Source organism: Manis pentadactyla, chromosome 3, assembly GCF_030020395.1.
Source record: "Manis pentadactyla isolate mManPen7 chromosome 3, mManPen7.hap1, whole genome shotgun sequence".
In the NCBI taxonomy this organism is placed as follows: Eukaryota; Metazoa; Chordata; class Mammalia; order Pholidota; family Manidae; genus Manis; species Manis pentadactyla.
The window spans coordinates 104,901,481-104,922,904 of NC_080021.1; the positions used below are offsets into that span (position 1 = coordinate 104,901,481).

The following is a 21,424-nucleotide window of genomic DNA, read 5'->3' on the forward strand; positions in this document are numbered from 1 at the left end:
TGTTTAACAGAGTTTTGGTAGGGCGTTTCTTTGCATGTAGTTACATTGCTCTGACTGTAAATATCCTGCCTTGCTCTTTCTGGAGGCCCTCACGCTACTGATTTATACCCACAGTCCGTGTCTGTTTCACTGGTATATACACAGCAAAAATTTTCAAATTGTACACTTTAAACCTGTACAGTTTAATATGTTAATTATACTTACATAAAGCTGTTTAAAAAAATATAGGCAGGATGAACCTTATTGGTTTTGGTTCTACAAATTTTCTAACTTTGCACTTATGTATAAAATTTCAGTTATCTTTTTCATCACATTCTCAAAGGGGTCTTTGAAAGAAGGGGTAGTTAACTCACTTCCAGGGAATCTAATTCATGAAAATATAATGAAACTTTATCCTATAGAGTATTAGATTACATGTCAACTTTTTTTTTAGTAACACAAAGCACAGTGTACTTAACAGCCTAATTGTATTTTATCTCACAATAGGGTACACACTCCGATTTTTATTTTTCAACACCACTGAGCAATTCTCCAATTCTCAGCAGACATTGACTGGATGTCCTACAATTTGGCTCAGTTCTAAACAATCTACTTGGAGACAGCATCAGATCCCACAAATCACAGGTTCAGTCTCACAAGTCTGCAATCCAACCAACTTAAGATGCCAATCCAACCCCGATTGTCACCTGTGCTTCTAATTATAGATTGGAGGTTCCCCAAATCCCCACTTTGGGTTTAATTTGCTAGAGTGGCTCAGAGAACTCAGAGTAACATTTGCATTTACCTGTTTATTATAAAGGTTACAGAAGAGCCAAATGAATAGGACAAGGTCTGGAAGTGTTGCCATGGTACTGAGCGTACCGCCCCTCTGGGCATATATGGATATGCTTCCCAACCCAGAGGCTTATCAAATCACCTTGTCACCAGTTCTCATAGAGCTTCATCAGCAGCACCACCTCCCCACCAACCCCCAACATTCCCTTCCCAGTGGAGTGGTGGGCAGGGCTGACAAGTCCCAACCCTCTGACCTGGTCATTCTGGTGACCAGCCCCATCCTGAGGCTATCTAGGGGTCGGTCCCACCTCTGTCACCTCATTAACATAAGCGCAGAAGAGGTTTCTTAAGAATGACATAAGACACACCTATCATTCAGGAAATTCCAGGGTTTGAGGAGCTTTATACCAGGACAGAGAACAAAGACCAAATGTATTTCCTATTATACCACACACTGCCTGGGATTTCCTTCCTACTGCCCAAGGGTTTCTTCAAGTTGTTTGAACAGGAGAGAGTAACTGACCCACTGAAGGCAAGCGAAGTTTCCCTAGGGAATATGGAATTGTAACCAACAACCTACTGATAGGAACTATATGATTTGGACATTACCTACCACATGGACTAGCAAACAGAAAAATCCAGTCTAATGAAAGACTGAGAAAGAAGAGATGAGTGAGAGAAAGAAACTTCCTGGTTCTTTCTCAGTGTTTCTGGATGTCTGGGTCCCAGCTTTTTCCAGAAATCCAGCTGCATCCCCAATCATGGGTTCCATGAGCTCTCACCACCGCACCCTTACAATGACATTCTTGTCTGTTAGCTTCAGCGGGTTTCCACCACTGGGAACAAAAAGACTGTCAAGATAGATTTTCTCTTGAAAAGAAACCACTGGGGACACATTATATTGGAAAAGTATTTATTATGACAAAAATAAAGCTGTTGACTGAAAACAAATGACTGTTACACTGTATTGCACTGTGATTGCAAATGAGCCAAAATCTGTCTAAAATATGAACATTCCAGAGCAAACAACATCCTTTTACTTGGATAAGTAGGCATGCAAGTAACTAATTATAACATAATTGCAGAAATATAAAATGATGAGCACCAGCAACCTAAACTTAGCACAAAAAGGAGTGTTTTATGATAGTAATGAAGCTATTAAAAATTTTAAAACATGTCTTTTAAACCCCAACATTAGAAGAACATGCTTTGAACCATTTTCAGGAAGTGATGATATAAATGCATGAAGTAATTTGTTTTCTTTAAAATTGTATTAATGCTAATATATTGGACCGATAGCACATATTTTAGTTGCTTGGTTGGGGCTAAACAGCATAGTTTATGGCATGAGACATTTTCTTTTCCCCTGTGTACAATGCCAGAGGGTCCAGAGAGATCCGTCTCATAATTTTGGACTTATTAACAATCTTCTGTTTGACCAAACTGATTAGTTAAGATATTATTATAGCTTTTGCAGAAAGCCTGAAGCTTGATGGATAATGACAAGTCTGTATATTTAAACCTTAAGAAATGAACATAAATATAGATGCTTTTACGTAGTTTTACATTCTGAGGCAAGAACTATATTACACAGGGCCTGCTGTTCTTCTTTAATGCTTTAAAGCACCAATTTATGTTAACATGGCAATATGGGATTATAATCATTATATTCTTACTAGAATAAATGCAAGAGCAAGGCTTTAACTGCTTTTAATTTTTGTTTTCCTTTTACACCATGCTCTGAGCAATAAATGAATAGGGTAAGATTTATAATTATTACATAATTGGAAAAAATCATAACCATCATCTTATTTCACTTTTAATGAAATAGCAGCTAAACTTTTAAAAAATCAAAATAGAAAGTTTTCAAAAACTACATTTAACTGTTTACTCTAAGAGAACAAAATAGGGACTGTAAAGTCCCTGAATTTCCTGAGGGAAAAAGTATGAGATTAAAATGATTTTAATTTCTTGTGAATAGGGCCCAATTATGCAAATAAATTACACATAACATCAAACTGATAGTCATTGATGGAAATATGTTCACAGTGTAATAAAACCAATCAACTGTTAAGGTTTTTTCCTTTCCCTTATGTGACTTTAATTAAACTAAGTATTGACAGAACTTGCCTGTGTGCTTTAATGAGGATGATTTGTGGATCTGCTACACCATGTCAGCCTGCTGGTGGTACACAAGAATAAAAGAAAATCTCCAAGGAATGCTCTCAGTTGTGAATTTTGTGTATTTCAAATACAGTTTAGGTGAAGGGAGTATTTATGGGATGGTTCAACATCCCAGAAATGGCAAAAGCACCTTAGAGATTGAAAAATGAGGTAATTTTTTAATTAAGATTTTACAAGTTTGTGTGAGAGAAGATTTCCATTCTTCTAGAACTTTATTTTCTATTCCAAAAGATATGCACGGCACATTTTATTATTTCTCAAGAAAATGTAGCTTATTGTTTTAAAAAAATGAGCAAAAGATGCCTTTAGGTGATTACACTGCAAAATTCTAAAAGCCTGATCTGTCTTCACTGCTTTGGCCACATTAAAAATAATATAGGCTATTCAGTTCTAGAGTAAATGACTGTCCTTTCTAGTAATTTTAATTGCCTTAAATGGGGGGTGTTCACTGTTTCAAATTTTCTATTACTTAATATCCTTTTCAAGATTTCCTGCCCCATGTTTATCTTTACTATCAAGTGTTTTAACTTCTGTTCCTAGATATTCTTCTTTTCCTCCAAATTAACATTTCCCAAGCATTTTACCAAACCATACACATTTGAAGTGGATTTTAGGATTGTTGAACACAGTATTTTTTCTACTTTAAATTTAAAATGGAGTGGTTGAAGATTTGTTTTTTTTTTTTTAGTTGGCCTTCTCTGTTTAGCTTGGGACATCTGGAACTCTTAAAAAATCCTTTCTGGGAACCTGACTTTTGGCTTTCAGTCTCCACAGTAACGCTAAGTAAGTAAGGATGAGACATTACATAAAAAACTAACCTTGATTATACACTACTCTCAGATTTATACAGATGTTTGTAAAATATCGACATCCTGGCTACACCATCCCTTCAAAACTGAAAAGTCAAACGAGTTTTGGGTGGCATCTAAAGCCAATGAAATGAACAGGCTAACAACCACTCTAACTAGTAAAAATGAGGAAAATAAGCAAGCTAATCTAATTTCTAGAACTAAGTATTTTCAACACACACTGGTGTTTTATAAGAAGGCTAAAATAATTTTCTTAGCAATATGGCTTATTTTCTCTTTTGCACTGCCATTAGCTATTAGTGTGATTTAAGTTGGGCAGCTGTTACTAGTTGATAATTTGTTTCCTTAGTTGATAATATTCATATACTAAGTGAAATGATGAGGTGGGCATCAAATAAGATAAAAATTAATTTATTACATGTCTTTTCCTAGTTTTTAAAAATTTTAATGTATGTAAAAATTTAGGATTTTAAAAGCAAAAGACATGTTGGAGTTTTGGTTGCTTAAGTTCCTAAGTATGGGAAAAATAGGTCTATGGACAGTAAATTTAAGATCAAATAAGTAAGTAATGGCCAAATTAGGATCTAAGCCCACCTTTTAGATAGCCAGATAGTCATTACTCTACTAAGATGACAAGTCACCATGCTGTATCTTGAGGTGACTTTACCTTGACGAGATATAAAAGGTCCTTCAGAACTGAACTAGAAATGAAATGTTTTGGATCTAAAGCCACAGATGAGAAGCTAGACTCATGAACTGGTCTTCAAAATTAAAGGTTGATGGAATTTTTCCATCTATAGGCATAATACCAGCATATTTTTTCTACTAATACAGTTTTACATAATTATGAATGAAATGAGTCCTAGTCAGAAATGGTTCCATTTGTAATTTATCCTAAGATACTATACCAAAAGGATTTTTTAAAAAAATACTGTTTCTTTTAAATTTTCTTGCTTTATGACTCCCCCTCATTCTTCAGAGAATACAGTTTATATTCTCTGCCTGTATCATTGATTCCACAGGAAAATAACTGTTTTATCTTATGCTATATAGATAATAAAAGTGAATTTATGCTTCATCAAGATGATTATGGCTATAAGGGTGGTAACCCATTTAAAAATTATTTTTAACAATGAAAGTTGAATTTATCTTTCCTCTAATGTAGAATAAAATTATATAGACCTTAAGCATACTGACAACATAAAAGCAAAAATTACATTTTTAATCATCTGTTTTTCAACAGATGATAAACTATTTCTGATTTTAAGGAATTAGACTGCATTAGTACAAAATATACAGTATATCCTCATATAAAAGGCCTGTTAATTCTAAAGTTCCCAAATGAGCTTCATTAAGAACAATGAGTTTAAATATGATGAATGAGACTTGTTCTAAGTTTAAGAAAACCACCTTATTTGAACTTACAAGGGTAGCAATTACATTTTAGTTATAACACATGGGAAAGATTTATTAAAATTTAGTTTATCTTCAAATTAAAAACAAAATGTAGAATGACTTCTCAAAAGTAATGTGGCCCTTTGCTTTCTAGTACTTACTAAAAACTTTGCTAGGCAATTGAGAGGTTGAGCGGGAGGGTGAAACTCAAATTATTTCATTGTTAAATTAATTACCTGCTATCTGAATCTTAAAGAACAGGTATAGTACAAAATTGAGACCTCAGCTCAAAATAAGAATAAAGGCATTAATCACAAATTCTTATTTTGTTGATACAGTGAATATCAGAATCAATTCTTTAGTATTAGATATTTGGCTGAGTTTAACCATTCTCTTGGAGTAAAGGATAATCAGTTTTCATCTTACTGTAACAGGAAATATCTAATGAGAACTTATAAGATACTTTTAAAAGTCTTACATCAATTTCCTGTTGACCTTTTCCCAATCACTCACACAAAAACCTCATGGGACGTTGATTTCATCTTCAGCACACAGTCAACATAAATCATTTTCAATCCAAAGCTAACAAAATGTTTTTTAAAAAGGACTTAGAAAATAAAAAATGAATTGCATTTTAAAAATTAAATAGCAAACTTGACTCTATCCTAATAGTTGACAAAATACCATCAACTATTAAAAACACTTTCAGTATAATGCTGATGTGGTAATATAAAAAATAACCAAATAATTTGAAAGAAGAAAATTGAGCCAGCCAATCTTACTAGATACAAGATGATAAACTTCATAATAAGAACACATACAGGACTATTAAATATGTTTTTTTCAGGTTGGGGTTAAGAGAATTATCCTCAGTATTTATGGCTAAACTATATAACCAAGACAGAAATTCCAGCAAGTATGCTTTAGGTAAAGGGTATTTTCATAATTTCTCCTACCCCACCACCTCATACACAACCACAAAGCATTCTTATTGAATTATGTCTGCTTTTCTCTCCTTTTCTTGATTATGGGTTACATTTTAAACAAAATTTATTGTCTAACTGGTATAGAATCACTAAGAAAAAGGTTCAAAACAAAGTTAACAAGTAACCAGTTCCCAAAGTTTAGAAACTTTGGCCACTTTTCACTTCTAGGGTGTGCTACTACTAAAGAGAAATCAGAAAATGTTACCACAATCAACTAAATTAGACTAAGTCTAATAAATCAAATATACTTGAAAACAGAGCAAAATTTAAACCAGCCTACAATAAAAAATATCAAAATTAAAACACCACTTTAAAACAGGTTATTTTGATATTATGAATACTGAATCCTATTTTGACCCAAATGGCAAAAAATACTGTAAAAATGAAGTATTACTCTCTAAATACACATTTTATCCTTTCATTATAGCAAAATCATACATTTGAAATAGAGGATCAAAATTACAATACTTGTCCTCCCTCTTACGGTAGGCACTATTTAGATTATTATTCATATTAGACAACTGCCTTGAAAACTTCTTAATGCTATGCAATAAATACAATTTTGATAATGACTTTTTTCTATTTTTTAATTTTTAAGCTGTTAGTGTATTAACTATGAGTCTCAAACTTCCAGTCTAAAAGCCAGGATTAAATTCAGCAGTTTCCTATAATCCAGCAAAAAGCTTGAGAACACAAGGTGTAACTACAAGGATGGCAATTGTTTCAAGCCTATTACACTACAATCTCAAACATTTAAGAAAAGCCATTATTTTTTTTTAAGTAATATATTGCTGGTGGCAGAAATACTCTTAGAGAAACAATTTAAAATTTTAAGAAATGGAATTAACTGCTTAGTATTTCTGCTTTAGCTATTGCCCAAAGCAGATATGATGTCTCTTGCAAATGGAACAGTTGAACTTCCTGCTGATAATAAAGTTGTTTGTTAAAGTTGAGAGTAAAATATATCCCAAGTGTCTTGTTTTCGTATTAGTGCTGGTATGCTTTAATAACTTCTGATAGTTATATATGCATTGAATAATACGACATTCTTAAAATACCAGATCCAATATATGTATTATCAAAGTTGGGCTTTCATATAAACATTTCACCTTGATTAACTTAACTAATTAAATTAGGCAGAAAAGTGAACTTAATTCTTTTGGATAAATAGCCTACTTAATTTCCATGCTAATAGTAATTTAAAATGATTCTAAGACTTGCAATAATGTGAGGGAAGTCAGCACATTTAAAGGCAGTTCTCATGATATTTAATCTTGTATATATATTTTAGGCACATTTCTTTCTCTATAATAAGTTCTGTTCAAAAGATAAGTGGTTTATAGAGGGAACAAATATTTAGTGCTGGTTAAGTTTGCAAGCAGTATCTGATAATTTCTGCTACTACTTTGTCAAACAAGTAATGATCTGGTGGGGGAAAGGGGTGGGCAAGAAACAAAAGAAATTGGTCATTAACTTATAATACTTCAGAGTACAAACATGACAAACATTTCTTACAAGGCAGTCATTGAATAATTAGAATAAGCAGTCAGAAGAATTCTTTCGCTGAAAACATAGTTATACATTATGTTCATCCAACATAGTTATACATAATGTTCATCCAACTGAAGATTAGTGCATTAAAAAAAAAGGTAAGAAAAAATCTTTTGTGTCCCAGTTCAGCTGCACTTGATTCAAGTGTTGCTCATAGAGGTTTGTGTTGTTATAAATTAAACATGCTGCTGCCTTAGCAGCCAAAGATACTAGGAAAAATGTTCATGTCACAGAATAAATAGAGCAGTCTCTTTCAAGCAAAAAAGTTATCTCACACCAATACGAGAGGTCATCCATTCTAGTCCTTGGCATAACCTAAAACAAAAGACAGAAGTAATTTCAAAATGAAAAAAAAACCTCTATTTAAAAATTGAAAGCATACTTCTTATTTTTAAGCCTTACCCAAAGTGGTACTACAATAATTTATACACCTAAGTGGCAATAGTAGGCAACACAGTATGGAGAATTTTAAGTAGAAGATTCATGTAAACAAGGTGATCTTAATCAGTTAATGTCAGAAATTGCTTCAGTCTCATCTTGAAGATGCAGCTTTGTGATTTTGCCATCAAGATTGTAAATTCTCTTCCCCCCTCTTTTAAAATTAACTAAAATCAAACCCATTATAGAAAGACAAGAGCAACTTCATTTCACCTTATTTTTCCTAAATTCTAAAAAAATGGCATGTTTATGGCCCAGTCTTAAAAAGTACAGGTCAAAAAACTCTACATCAAATTATTATGTTATAAGCTATTTCTAGTATGAGAAAAACTAAGGTGGTTATGTTGATGTGAGGATAAAAAAGTTCCTGGAAATAAACTATAACACACTGGGTTCTCCTTGGCCTACTATATCCAAAGTCAAGTATTTAAGAAAAGAAAACTCTAAGGCATTTGTCTGTATGTATATTGTCTAGATGTATGATTCCACAAAGGACTTCTGATAATATTGTTATCCTGGAAAAAGGTAAAGGCCCTTGAAGAAAACAAACTTTTCTGAAGATTTCTTCTTAATTCAGGTGACATTACAGTTTTTTGCCCCAGACAGTGAATTACAAAAGCAAGAACTAAAATTTTGGATTATGAAAACTTCATTCAAAAGTTTGTTATTACTATTTTGGTAAAAGATTCTGTTTACAGTAAAAGTTACAAAAAATTGTTACCCATTGTTTTTTAAAAATAGCAATTGACAAAAATATTTCAACCTTGTAACTCTGAGGCACAATATAAAAACCATCTTTAATTGGAACAAGATCAAAGAAGAAAACAAGTTGGCCTAAAAAAGTTTAAAGAAATCTGGACAAAGTCACACATCCTCTCATTATTGATGAGCACTTACCCTTCTCCTGTTAAAGCACAGCAGGACTGAATGTGCCATGGATGATCCTTAATTGAACTAAGGGTGAGGTATTTGGAGATTTCAGCTGCTGTCATACACCCTTTCATATCCTGTTTATTTGCAAAGATAAGGACAGCAGCCTTCCGTAAATCCTGCAATCAATATGAAATATTTCTAATACATGAAATATCAAATTCAAATGAAACTAACAAAGCAAGTTGAAATATGACCAACTAGACAGTACTAATGAAATCCCTCTACTTTAAAATAATTAGGCAATGATATTTAATTTTAGAATTTTACTGAAAAAAAAAAACCTTCAAAACCACCACAATTTAATAATTCACCCTAATGAAGATAGATTACTTAAGATAGATAATTAAAAGTTACTTTTCTGTTGTTGGGCCAAAAGGCTCAAACTAAATTAAATCTGAATCTTATTTATTGACTTGTAGGAGCAATATGATAACGAGTAAATATGGTAATATGTTGAGGGGAAAAAGATGGCATGGGAAGTGAGATAGAAATCTCCTTCCAAAACAAGGTAACATGAAAATGGAGGAAATACAACTAATCCTGAAAGAGCGACTGGAAGACTGCAGAACAGACTACCTACATCTGGGGAAAAAAGAAGACCTCACAGAAAAGGGTAAAGTAGCAAAGCTGCAGTCTGTCAGGAGGAAGAGAAATGGAGAGGGAGGGAATAGAAGCCTAGGACTACTAAACATGTAGCCCTGGAGACCTGCTCCAGGAGCACAAACCCATATTACAAGGTGCTCTGGAGATTACTGGGGTTGGAAAGCAAAGACAGGCAGAATACTCAGAGAGACTGAGATTTCAGCCGCTTGCAGAAAACAGGTACCTACAACTGGTCACTCTGGGACAACAGAAAGGTGGGCACTTTGAAAGATTTCCCAACAGCAAGAGGGGTGCTAAAGGGGCAAAGATTACACAGACCTTCTGTTTAGGAGAAAGGATAGGTGGAAAAAATCGTCCCAGCACACTCATCCCAGCAGATTGGGAGCTCTCAGGAGCTTCAGACACTCCATCCCCCAGGCTGAAAATGCAGCACTGAGGCCCCCCACTGAGATAGGCAGCCTGCAGTTCATTCATCCTGGCAGGGACCGGTCTGCACACATGCTGCTCCTGCCATTGTGACAGGCTAGCCAGAGGATGGTCCTGCCTATAGCAGCTACAGGGGCATAACAGAGAGGCTCCTCCCTGTGTGCACAGCCTACTGGCCCTGGGAGTGGAGGCAGGCACTGCAGCCAGTAAGTAGGAAAGAACTTTCTCCTTCGACAGGTGCCAGTGGCACGTGTCTGTGACCCCTGACATCGCTCCAGGAGCTCCGCAGCTCCAGAGAGTAGAGCTTCTGGGCACTAGAGGGTGCTACCTACACAGTTCTTATTCCATAAGAATCACTAGAAATATGAAATGGCAAAAAAATTTAGTACAAAAAAGAATCCGAAAGACACCAGAAAGATGGATAAGTGAAACTGAAATCAATCTTGATAAAGATTTCAAAATAAAAACCATAGACATGCTCACAGAGCTACAAAAAAAAAATATTCGGTATCTCAGGGAGAACTTCAACAGAGATAGAAACTTTGAAAAATATAGTATCTGAAATGAAATATACAGTGGAGGGATTTAAAAGCAGGTTAGATGAAGTAGAGGAGATGGTAAATGAAATAGAAATTAGAGAACAGGAAAACAAAGAGGCAGAGGCACAGAGAGAAAAAAGGATCTCTAGGAATGAAAGAATAATAAGAGAATTGTGTGATCAATCCAAATGTAACAATGTTCGCATTAATAGGGGTACCAGAAGAAGAAGAGAGAGAAAAGGGGATAGTAAGTCTCTTTCAAGAAATTGCTGAAAACTTCCCCAATTTGAGGAAGGAAATAGTCTCTCAAGTCATGGAGGTGCAGAGATGTCCCAACATAAGGGACCCTAGGAAGATAACACCAAGACATATGATAATTAAAATGGCAAAGCTCAAGGACAAGGAGAGAATATTAAAAGCAGCCAGAGAGAGAAAAAAGATCGTGAACAAAGGAAAGCTATCAGGGTATCATCAGACTTCTCAGCAGAAACCTTACAGGCCAGAAGGGAGTGGCATGATGTATTTAATGCAATGAAGCAGAAGGGCCTCGAACCAAGAATATTTTACCTGGCAAGATTATCATTTAAATTTGAAGGAGGGATCAAACAATTTCCAGATAAGCAAAAGCTGAAAGAATTTACCTCCCACAAACCATGTTTACAGTGTATTTAAAGGGATTGCTCAAGATGGACGTGTTCTAAGGCTAAATAGCTGTCACAAGAGAAAATAAAACCACAGTAAAGGAAGTAGACCAATTAATTACTAAGCAAATGCAAAATTAAATACCCACAAAGTCAGTCAAGGGATAAATAAAAAGAACAGAATAAGACACCTAACATATAAAGAGTGGAGGAGGAAGAAAAGAAGGGAGAAAAAAAAAAAACCTTTAGATTGTGTTTGAAATAGTGTAATAAGCAAATTAAGTTCGACTGTTAGATAAAGAAGCTGCCCATGAATCTTTGGTAACCACGAATCTAAAGCCTGCAAAGGCACTAAGTACACATCATTCGATAATCACCCTAAATGGAAATGTACTGAATGCACCAATCAAATACATTGAGTTACAGAGTAGATAAAAATACATGACCCATCTATAGGCTGCCTACAAGACACTCACTTCAAACCCAAAGACATACACAGACTAAAAGTGAAGGGATGGAAAAAGATATTTCATGCAAATAATAGAGAGTAAAAAACAGGAGTAGGAGTACTTGTATCAGACAAAACAGATTTCAGAACAAAGAAGTAACAACAGACAAAGAAGGACATTACGTAATGATAAAGTGGTCAGTCCAACAAGAGGATATAACCATTAAAAATATCTATGAACAAAATAAACAAGCAGCACCTAAATATGTTATATAAATACTAATAGAATTAAGGGGGGCAACAGAATGCAATGCATTCATTTAAGAAGACTTCAACATACCACTCACTCCAAAGGACAGATCAACCAAACAAATTAAATAAGGAGTCAGAGGCACTGAACAACACATTAGAACAGATGGACCTAACAGACATCTACAGAATACTCCACCCAAAAGCAGCAGGATACATGTTCTTCTCAAGTGTACATGGAACATTTTCCAGGATAGATTACACACTAGGCCACAGAAAGAGCCTAAGTAAATTCAGTAAGACTGAAATTGTGCCAACCAGATTCTCAGACCACAAGGATAGGAAATTAAAAATAAATTAGGCAAAAAACTCCAAAAAAGCCCACAAGCACATGGAGGCTTAATAACATCTACTAAATAATCACTGGATCACTGACCAAATAAAAAGAGAGATCAAGCAACATATGGAGACAAATGAAAACAACAACTCAACAACCCAAAACCTGTGGGATGCAGCAAAGGCAGTTCTAAGAGGAAAGTCCATTGCAATACAGGCCTACCTCAAAAAAGAAGAACAATCCCAAATGAACAGTCTAAACTCACAATTAATGAAACCAGATAAAGAAGAGCAAATGAGGCCGAAAGTCAGTAGAAGGAGGGACATAATAAAGTTCAGAGCAGAAATAAATAAAAATGAGAAGAATAAAACAATAGAAACAGTCAATGAAACCACGAGATGGCTTTTTGAGAAAGTAAAAGAGACAAACCCTTAGCCAGATATATCAAAAAAAGAGAGTCTAAACACCGAAACAGAATCAGAAATGAGAAAGGAAAAATCACTATGGACAGCAAGGAAATACAAAGAATTATTAGAGAATACTATGAAAAACTATATGCCAACAAATTGGATGACCTAGAAGAAATAGACAACTTTCTAGAAAAATACAACCTTCCAAGAATGACCCAGGGAGAAACAGAAAATTTGAATAGACCAATTACCAGCAGCAAAATTGAATTGGTAATCAAAAAACTATTGGACAACAAAACACCTGGCCAGATGGCTTCACCGTGGAATTTTTTTTGTCATTATTTTATTTTTTTCTCTTTTTAAAAATTAAGGTATCATATCACCACTGAATTTTATCAAACATTTAAAGAAGACCTAATATCCATCCTCCTTAACCTTTTCCAAAAAGTAGAAGAGGAGAGAATACTTCCAAACTCATTCTATAAGGCCAGCATCACCGTAATAACAAAACCAGACAAAGACACGACAAAGAAAGAAAATCACAGACCAATATTTCTCATGATCATAGACGTGAAAATACTCAAAATATTAGCAAACTGAATTCAAAAATACATCAAAAAGATAATCCATTATGATCAAGTGGAATTTATTCCAGTGATGCATGGATGGTACAATATTTGAAAATCCATCAACATCATACACCACATCAAGAAAAAGGACAGAAATCACATGATCATCTCCATAGATGCTGAAAAAGCATCTGACAAAGTTCAACATCCATTCATGATGAAAACTCTCAACAAAATGGGTATAAAGGGCAAGTACCTCAACATAATAAAGGCCATGTACAACAAACCCACAGTCAACATCAAACTTAACAGTGAAAAGCTGAAAGCTTTTCCTCTAAGATTGGGAACAAGACAAGGATGCCCACTCTAACCACTTCTATTCAACACAGTACTAGAGTTTCTAGCCACAGCAATCAGACAACAAGAGGAAATAAAAGGCATCCAGATTGGTAAGGAAGACAGTAGACTGTCACTGTTTGCAGATGACATGATATTGTACATAAAAACCCTAAAGAATCCACCCTAAAACGACTAGAATAACTGAATTCAGCAAAGTTACAGGATGCAAAATTAATACACAGAAAGCTGTTGCATCCCTATACACTAAGGAAGAACTAGCAGAAAGAGAAGTCACAAAAACAACTCCATTTACAATTTAATCAAAGAGAATAAAATACCTAGGAATAAACCTAACCTAGGAGGTGAAAGACCTATACCCTGAAAACCACAGACACTCATGAGAGAAATTTAAGAAGACAACAGTAAATGGAAATACATCCCATGCTCATGGATTGGAAGAATTAATACTGTCAAAATGGCCATCCTGTAAAGCAATCTATAGATTCAATGCAATCCCTACCAAAATACAGACAGCATTCTTCAATGAACTAGAACAAATAGTTGTAAAATTCATGTGGAACAGCAAAAGACTCTGAATAGCCAAAGGAATCCTGAGAAGGAAGAATAAAGTTGGGGGATTATGCTCCCCAACTTCCAGCTCTACTACAAAGCCACCATAACCAAGAATTATTTGGTACTGGCACAAAAACAGACCCATAGGTCAATGGAACAGAACAGAGATCCCAGATATAACCCAAGCACATATGGTCAGTTAATATACGATAAAGGAGCCATGGATATACAATGGAGAAATGACAGCCTCTTCAACAACTGGTGTTGGCAAAAATTGACTGCTACATATAGGAAAACAACTCTGGATTATTGTCTAACTCCATACACAAAAGTAAACTTGAAATGCATCAAAGACCTGAATAAAAGTCATGAAACCATAAAACTCACAGAAGAAAATATAGGCAAAAATCTCTTGAATATAAACATGAGTAACTTTTTCCTCAACACATCTCCTCAGGCAAGAGAACCAAAAAATGAACAAGTGAGACTACACCAAACTAAAATGCTTCTGTATAGCAAAGCACACCATCAATAGAACAAAAAGGCATCCTACAGTATGGGAGAATATATTTGTAAATGACATATCCGATAAGGGTTGACATCCAAAATATATAAAGAGCTCACATGCCTCAACACCCAAAAAGCAGACAACCTGATTCAAAAATGGGCGGAGGATATGAACCAACACTTCTCCAAAGAGGAAATCTGGATGGCCAACAGGTACACGAAAAGATGCTCCACATCGCTAATTATCAGGGAAATGCAAATTAAAACCACAGTGAAATATCACCTCACACCACTTAGGATAGCCAACATCCAAAAGAGTAGGAACAACAAATGTTGGCAAGGAGGCAGAGAAAGGGGAACCATCCTACACTGGTGGTGGGAATGTAAATTAGTTCAACCACTGTGGAAAGCAATATGGAGGTTTCTCAAAAAACTAAAAATAGAAATACTATTTGACCCGGGAATTCCACTCCTAAGAATTTACCCAAAGAAAACAACTTCTCAGATTCAAAAAGACATATGCATCCCTATGTTTACTGCAGCACTATTTAAAAAAGCCAAGACATGGAAGCAGCCTAAATGTCCATCAGGAGATGAATGGATAAAGAAGATATGGAACATAAACACAATGGAATATTATTCAGCCATAAGAAGAAAACAAATCCTACCATTTGCAAGAACATGGATGGAGCTAGAGGATATTATGCTCAGTGAAATAAGCCAAGCAGAGAAAGACAAGTACCAAATGATTTCCCTCATTTGTGGAGTATAACAACAAAGCAAAACTGAAGGAACAAAATAGCAGCAGACTCATAGACTCAAAGAAGAGACTAGTGGTAACAAAAGGGAAAGTGCTGGGGAGGATGGATGGGGAGGGAGATAGAAGGGGATTCAAAGGCATTATGATTAGCACACATAATATAAGTAGGTCATTGGTCACAGGAAGGCAGTATAGCGAGGAGAAGACAAGTAATGATTCTATAGCATTTTACTACACTGATGGATAGTGATTTCAATGGGGGGTGGGTGGGGGGGACTTGGTAATATGGGTGATGTTGAAACTACAATTTTGGTCATGTGATACCTTCATAAGTTTGTGTATCATGCCTTAATAAAAAAATATATACATAAAAAGAGGAATGTGGATAAATATAGTAACCCATAAAAAAAGTGGTAATATGTTGCCAAATGCTACAGAGTCTCTCCAAAATTTAACTAGAATACTGAGGGTGGTAGCTGACCTATGCATAGTAGTTATCTGTCTTTGTAAGCTAAGCTGATTCATTAGTGTCCATGGAAGCAGTGTTCATACCATCAAAATGTTAGAAATAATATAAATGTTCATTAATAGAAGAACATTAATTAACATTAATAGAAAATTGTGGTATTATTCAACACAACTGAATACTATATCAGTGTTAAAAGGAATCAACTAAAGCTGCATGTAGTAATGTGGAAATTCACATTATGCAAAAAAACCCCAAAACCCAAGTTATAGAAATATACATAAATATATACTATTATACAAAGTTTTATGAACATGGAACATAATATATTTGGTACAACTGAGGTACAGAAAAATGTAGTAAAAGCATAAAATAGGCACAGAAATGATCAGTACTTTTAACATAGTGGAATTCTTTTAGGTCCTCAGAAAAAGGAAGCCAGTCAGATTGGAGAGGTCTCGTATGGTATTTCTTATTGCATGTTAAATGGCGAGTGCAAGAATGTGTTTTAATATCTAGGTCTTTGGAATATCTGAAATACTTAGAATTATGTGGTCTCAAATTATTCATTAAAGAATTTTTAGTTATTATAAACTCGGGGAAAAAACCCTGTTTTCTTCTTTCTTGCCTTAATTTATCAGACTTTTTAAGGCATGAATAGTTAGTTTTAACTGAAAAATCTTTTCAAAAACAGTGGTAGTCTGCAAATTAAGTTTTTAAAGTCTGAAAAAGTAATGAAAAATTTTGACTTCAAGACTTTCATTAATTTAATATATAAAACTTTGTTAATGATGAAATAACCAACACAGAGTACATGAACTTTGGAAAAAAGTAAAACTTTTTTCTTACTCCAGTATTTGCTTTCAAAATTTACCTCATGAGCCAACATTCTGTATAATTCTTCTTTCGTAATGGCTAGTCGTTCCCTGTCAATGCTATCAACAACAAGAATGATGAACTAGAAGACAATTAAAAAAAAAGAGAGAAACTGAATGGGATGTTTAAGTTTTCTGCAAAACTACTCTCAAGTGACAGAGTACTTTCTTCACACTGCATCATCATTACCATAAAACGGTCTATTGCTTTTTCATCATGAAGAATTTCTATTATGATGAGTCACATCAAGCAGTAAAATCCAAGTGTTAATAAGAACAAAGTGATCATGGAAATACCACAAAGATCCCTACCTGGAATCTAAGACTGCGAATGCTATGTGCTAGGCTGGTAGGCTGCAATATAGGTCAAGGGCTCTTTGCAATAATTTAAAAATCTTTATAGAAATAGTTCTTTCAAAGAACACTGCATGCAAATGGTGTCTGTAATAATGTATCTTGTTCTGGATCCATGCTAAGTCTCTTAGGGTTTCTGCAATTTCAATAACTACCCTTCTGTAATGCCATAAATATACAGATGGGCTAGAATCAACTTTACCTATTCATCAAAGAGAACTGTTCTTCTCACACCTGGAATTAATTCTGAGCTTTTAAAAAGTACTAATAGATATGCTGTTTAAACACTCATATGCTAAAATATTGTTCTTCCCCTACTAACATTTTAGTTTCAGAATGCGATTTTACTGTAGAAATATATATTAAACCTACAACCGTGTTTCTTACCAACCTGTCCTCCCCTGAAAAAAATAAGTGTTATCACAACTGCTGAATATCTATGATATGCCATCTTGGTTTGACCAGTCATACATTGCACTGAAATATACACACACAGAAACATTCTATTACAATATAAATCTAGAATAATACATGGTTTTAAAAAGGAACATATTCACCAAAATTCTTTGTGTGATACCCCTACCTCCTTGGCATGCCCTCCCCTCCCTTCAAAAAAAAAGAGACCCTTTTGCAAAGAAGGTTATGGATGCAACTGTACATTAATATTTTAAAAAATAAACCTTTCTCAAGAGCACTGCATGGTTTTAAAAAAAAATCTGCCTCTAACAAGAAATAAAATCAGAAATAGAAGCTACTCCAGATTTGTTCCCTAGGCTGGCAGTGAACATCTAATAAGTAACAGAGAACTCTTGGGGAGGGGAAGGCAAATCCATTTGTTTTTTAATTAAAATATACTCTCACCAAAATTTTGAATGTATTCTTTGAAAATCTTGTATTATGTCAAAATACTTATTCCTCTTCTAACCAGCTGTGTTATCTTGGGAAAAGTTATGTAATTTGTCCCACTGTCCAATTTCTCCAACATTGGGGAAATGACAGCATTACTGTGAGGAGCTGAGAGAACCTGCACAACAGTAAGCATCCAGCGAACAGCACCCTTTAACTCTTTCTACTTGCCCATTCTCTTATTTGAAAGCCTCAAAATCTTTACATAAAAGGATCTTATTAAAAGGCAACTGTCAATATGCCTTACATAAAGTTTATCTAATTTTCTGGGTTTACTCTCTGGTTCTTTATGAAAATTCAGAAGTAAGTTAAGTATACTATACCTCTGTGTTTGAGTAATATGTGTTCCAGGATGACCGCAGCGATTCTTGACCACCAATATCCCACATAAGAAAGTGGGTGTTCTTCACAACTATTTCTTCAACATTGCTTCCTATGGTTGGAGATGTGTGAACCACTTCATTCATTAAGCTGTGGAAAGACAAGACACCTTAAAAACTCTTGTAAATCTTGAGCCTGCAGCAAGTTTTATCTCTATATTTTTAATACAAACCAACCTTCTCTTCCTTATCTGCACCAATGATGGTAATCACTAGTATCAAAAATAGAACCTTGGAGAACATCTGTGCAAACAAATATCTAGACAAAGAACTACTGATGAAGACTGTTTTTTTTAATGGTAAAACTATAGGCTTTATCTGGACACAAGGGAACTCTGTGGTGTGAGTCTGAATTTCTGCGGCCCAAGTTCTAACAATATTATGTGTGTTATCAGTTAGAGCAGAACTAATGTTCCATCCTGAGTGTACAAGTTTCTAGGGGACTGTGACATCAATTCTTGCAAAGTAGCAACCACTGAAGAGTAGGCTATCTATAATTTTGAGGGTTGTCTATATGAGAAAATTGAGACTTGGGCTTACCTATAAAAATTAGTTCAGGCCTAAACTACTCTTAAAAAAGATAAGGTTATGGACAAATGAAAATTTTGATTAAAATTAACTATAAATATATTTAGAACACCTATGTTGTACCACACTCATTATATCATCACTGATTAAGCTACATTAATGAATTCATTCAATAAACGTATTTGTCTACAGCATGACAGTACTGTGTTGGAAGAAGCTTGCAACTCTCGGGTTTTATATGTATTTTTTATGCTATTTGCACAGTTATTTCAGCAATAGACAGGTTTCTGAAATGTTTATATTTGATGTTGAAATGCTAAGTCATATTAAAATACATAATGGCCAATGAATGTCTTAAAGTAAAATGAGTAGTCATTCAACTCTGCAACAAGCCACAGGTTAGCAGCTTTTTAGCATAGTGGCTAAAAATACATTAAGCACTGCTTAAAAGAGATATTTCTGAAGAGTTGTCAGCTGATATACTTAAGATGAGGTAGGAAGAGATAAGAGCCACACAGTGAGGATGCACTGTAATTTATAACTGTCTGTTAAATGTCTGGGATGCAGACCCACTTCCATGGCTTAACAATGATCACTGCATTGGTACTACAAGAATATGGAGAGGTACTCTGTCTGACAAGTGGATTGATGGGCTGCTAACATTTCCTTCAAGTATTACTGTATATCTCTGGAAGTTCAAGCCTCTTCATGTTGCAAGCTACTAGTGCAGTATGTTCAGAGGTCATTTCATTTCTTTTGGTCTAACAAGTCTGGCTATGTTTACAATTGAGAGCTATTAGGCAGGGAGGCAGCAATAGCTTCCTAGAAATAAAAACCTACTCACATGAACCTCAGTGTGGGAAGAATTAAGTGAAACGTACTTTATCATCTTACCCTAGCACTATAATATAAGCTTTATTTATTTTAGTTTAATATTAATTCTTTCTTTCAAGGCCAGAAGGGAGATCAGTGTTTGTGAAGGCTTTAGCAAACATGTATTAATTTCTCTTACTCATTTTTTAGATAAATTTTGTGTATGATAAAATACAAAACCATGTGTTTTTCCATTATATTGTGAAGTCATCTCATTCTTTAATTAATTATATAAAATTAGTTCCAGTATCTAAAATAATGAACACTGTTTACATAAACACCCATACTTACAACTGATAGAGAATGGTGGTTTTCCCTGCATTATCCAGCCCCACTATAATTACTTTGTGTTCTACAAAAAGAAAACAAACCATAAACATTTAACAGCGATGCACATTACAATTACATGCTTTCAACAATGATTATAAGTTAGCTCTCTAATGAGAATCATTCACTTGATATTTATTACTGGATTGTTAAAATACAGAAAGAAAAAAACTGTGATGTCAAGGCCACCTGCCTTCAGTAAGGCGATCTACTATGATGTTCTCTACCGAGCTCTCTTGTCAAAGAATGGAGGAGATGGGTAAAGAGGTAGCACAGCAGAACTTAGTCACTTGGACTTGCGTTTGGGAGGAAAACCAAAATACTAATCTGGACAAGTCAATATGACTTAAAGTGTAACTTTTCATAAAAAAAAAAAAAAGTGTTTTACATATCCACATGCCATCTCTCCTAACCGAATTAGCTTTTTATCAAATTGTTTTTACACCTGGACCTTCTCCCACTCATGTACCAAAGTTTTTTTCTTCCTTTCCCTTAAGAATCTACTTTAAAACATAAAACTGAAGTTTTACCTGGACTAATGAGACACACACACTCTCAACCAGTTTTTAATTTCCTCTATTAATTTCCAGGTAAGTAAGTGATTAGTCTTTAATGCTTTTTCAATCTGGATTTTACAACTCTTGAGTTGAGTTGTAAACTCAAAACTTTTTCTTTGTACAATACAAACCTCTTCTGTCTCTTTCTCTTTCAGGTGCCATGCACTATACTTCTTTCCAAAGCAGTTTTTAAGTCCAGTCTAATTTTTCTGTTACATGGTAGATATTCTGAAACTTCCTTTGAACACAGAAAGCACTCCAGATAAATACTTTTTTAGATTTAAATCTATATAGACTATATTAAAGAGTCCTCTTCCTCAGGACAGAAGGCTTAAAAAGCTAACTGTGAACCTCAACAGGTTATAAAAAGAATTTGCCAGAAGAACCACAACACAATCAAATGATTTGTACCCAATTATTTGACACATTCCATATCAGCAAACTGTTCCTCTTGTTAACCTATGACGAACATCAAAATTCTTATTATACATCTAATTAGGTATCAGGTCATATTCCTACTCTAAAGTCCTAATAGCACATCAGTCAAAAAGAGGGGCCATAATTCAGACAAATTCTTAGGTGACACACTATCTTTGTGTGATATTATTTCTCATTTTACTGAAGAGGAAACAGTCTTAGATTAACTCATCTGTCTTTAGGTCATGTTGCTGAGAGGTTTAGCTAATG

The 21,424-nt window shown here is 34.6% G+C and overlaps 1 protein-coding gene across 2 annotated transcripts in view; it reads right to left on the reverse strand.

Moving 5' to 3' along the window:
• Nucleotides 1-1,670: 1,670 nt before the first annotated feature.
• ARL5B (ADP ribosylation factor like GTPase 5B) overlaps nucleotides 1,671-21,424 on the reverse strand; it is a 32,733-nt gene continuing 12,979 nt past the window's right edge. Inside the window, exons 2-6 of one of the 2 annotated variants that reach the window (XM_036881174.2) lie at nucleotides 20,145-20,205; nucleotides 18,396-18,543; nucleotides 16,812-16,895; nucleotides 9,035-9,186; nucleotides 1,671-8,014 (exon numbers count right to left, since the gene is read on the reverse strand). In XM_036881174.2, coding sequence (XP_036737069.1) covers nucleotides 7,966-8,014; nucleotides 9,035-9,186; nucleotides 16,812-16,895; nucleotides 18,396-18,543; nucleotides 20,145-20,205 — 494 coding nt within the window. In that variant the 3' untranslated portion in view covers nucleotides 1,671-7,965. The remainder of the gene's footprint in view (nucleotides 8,015-9,034; nucleotides 9,187-16,811; nucleotides 16,896-18,395; nucleotides 18,544-20,144; nucleotides 20,206-21,424) is intronic. The other variant, XM_057498252.1, reaches the window with a different exon arrangement.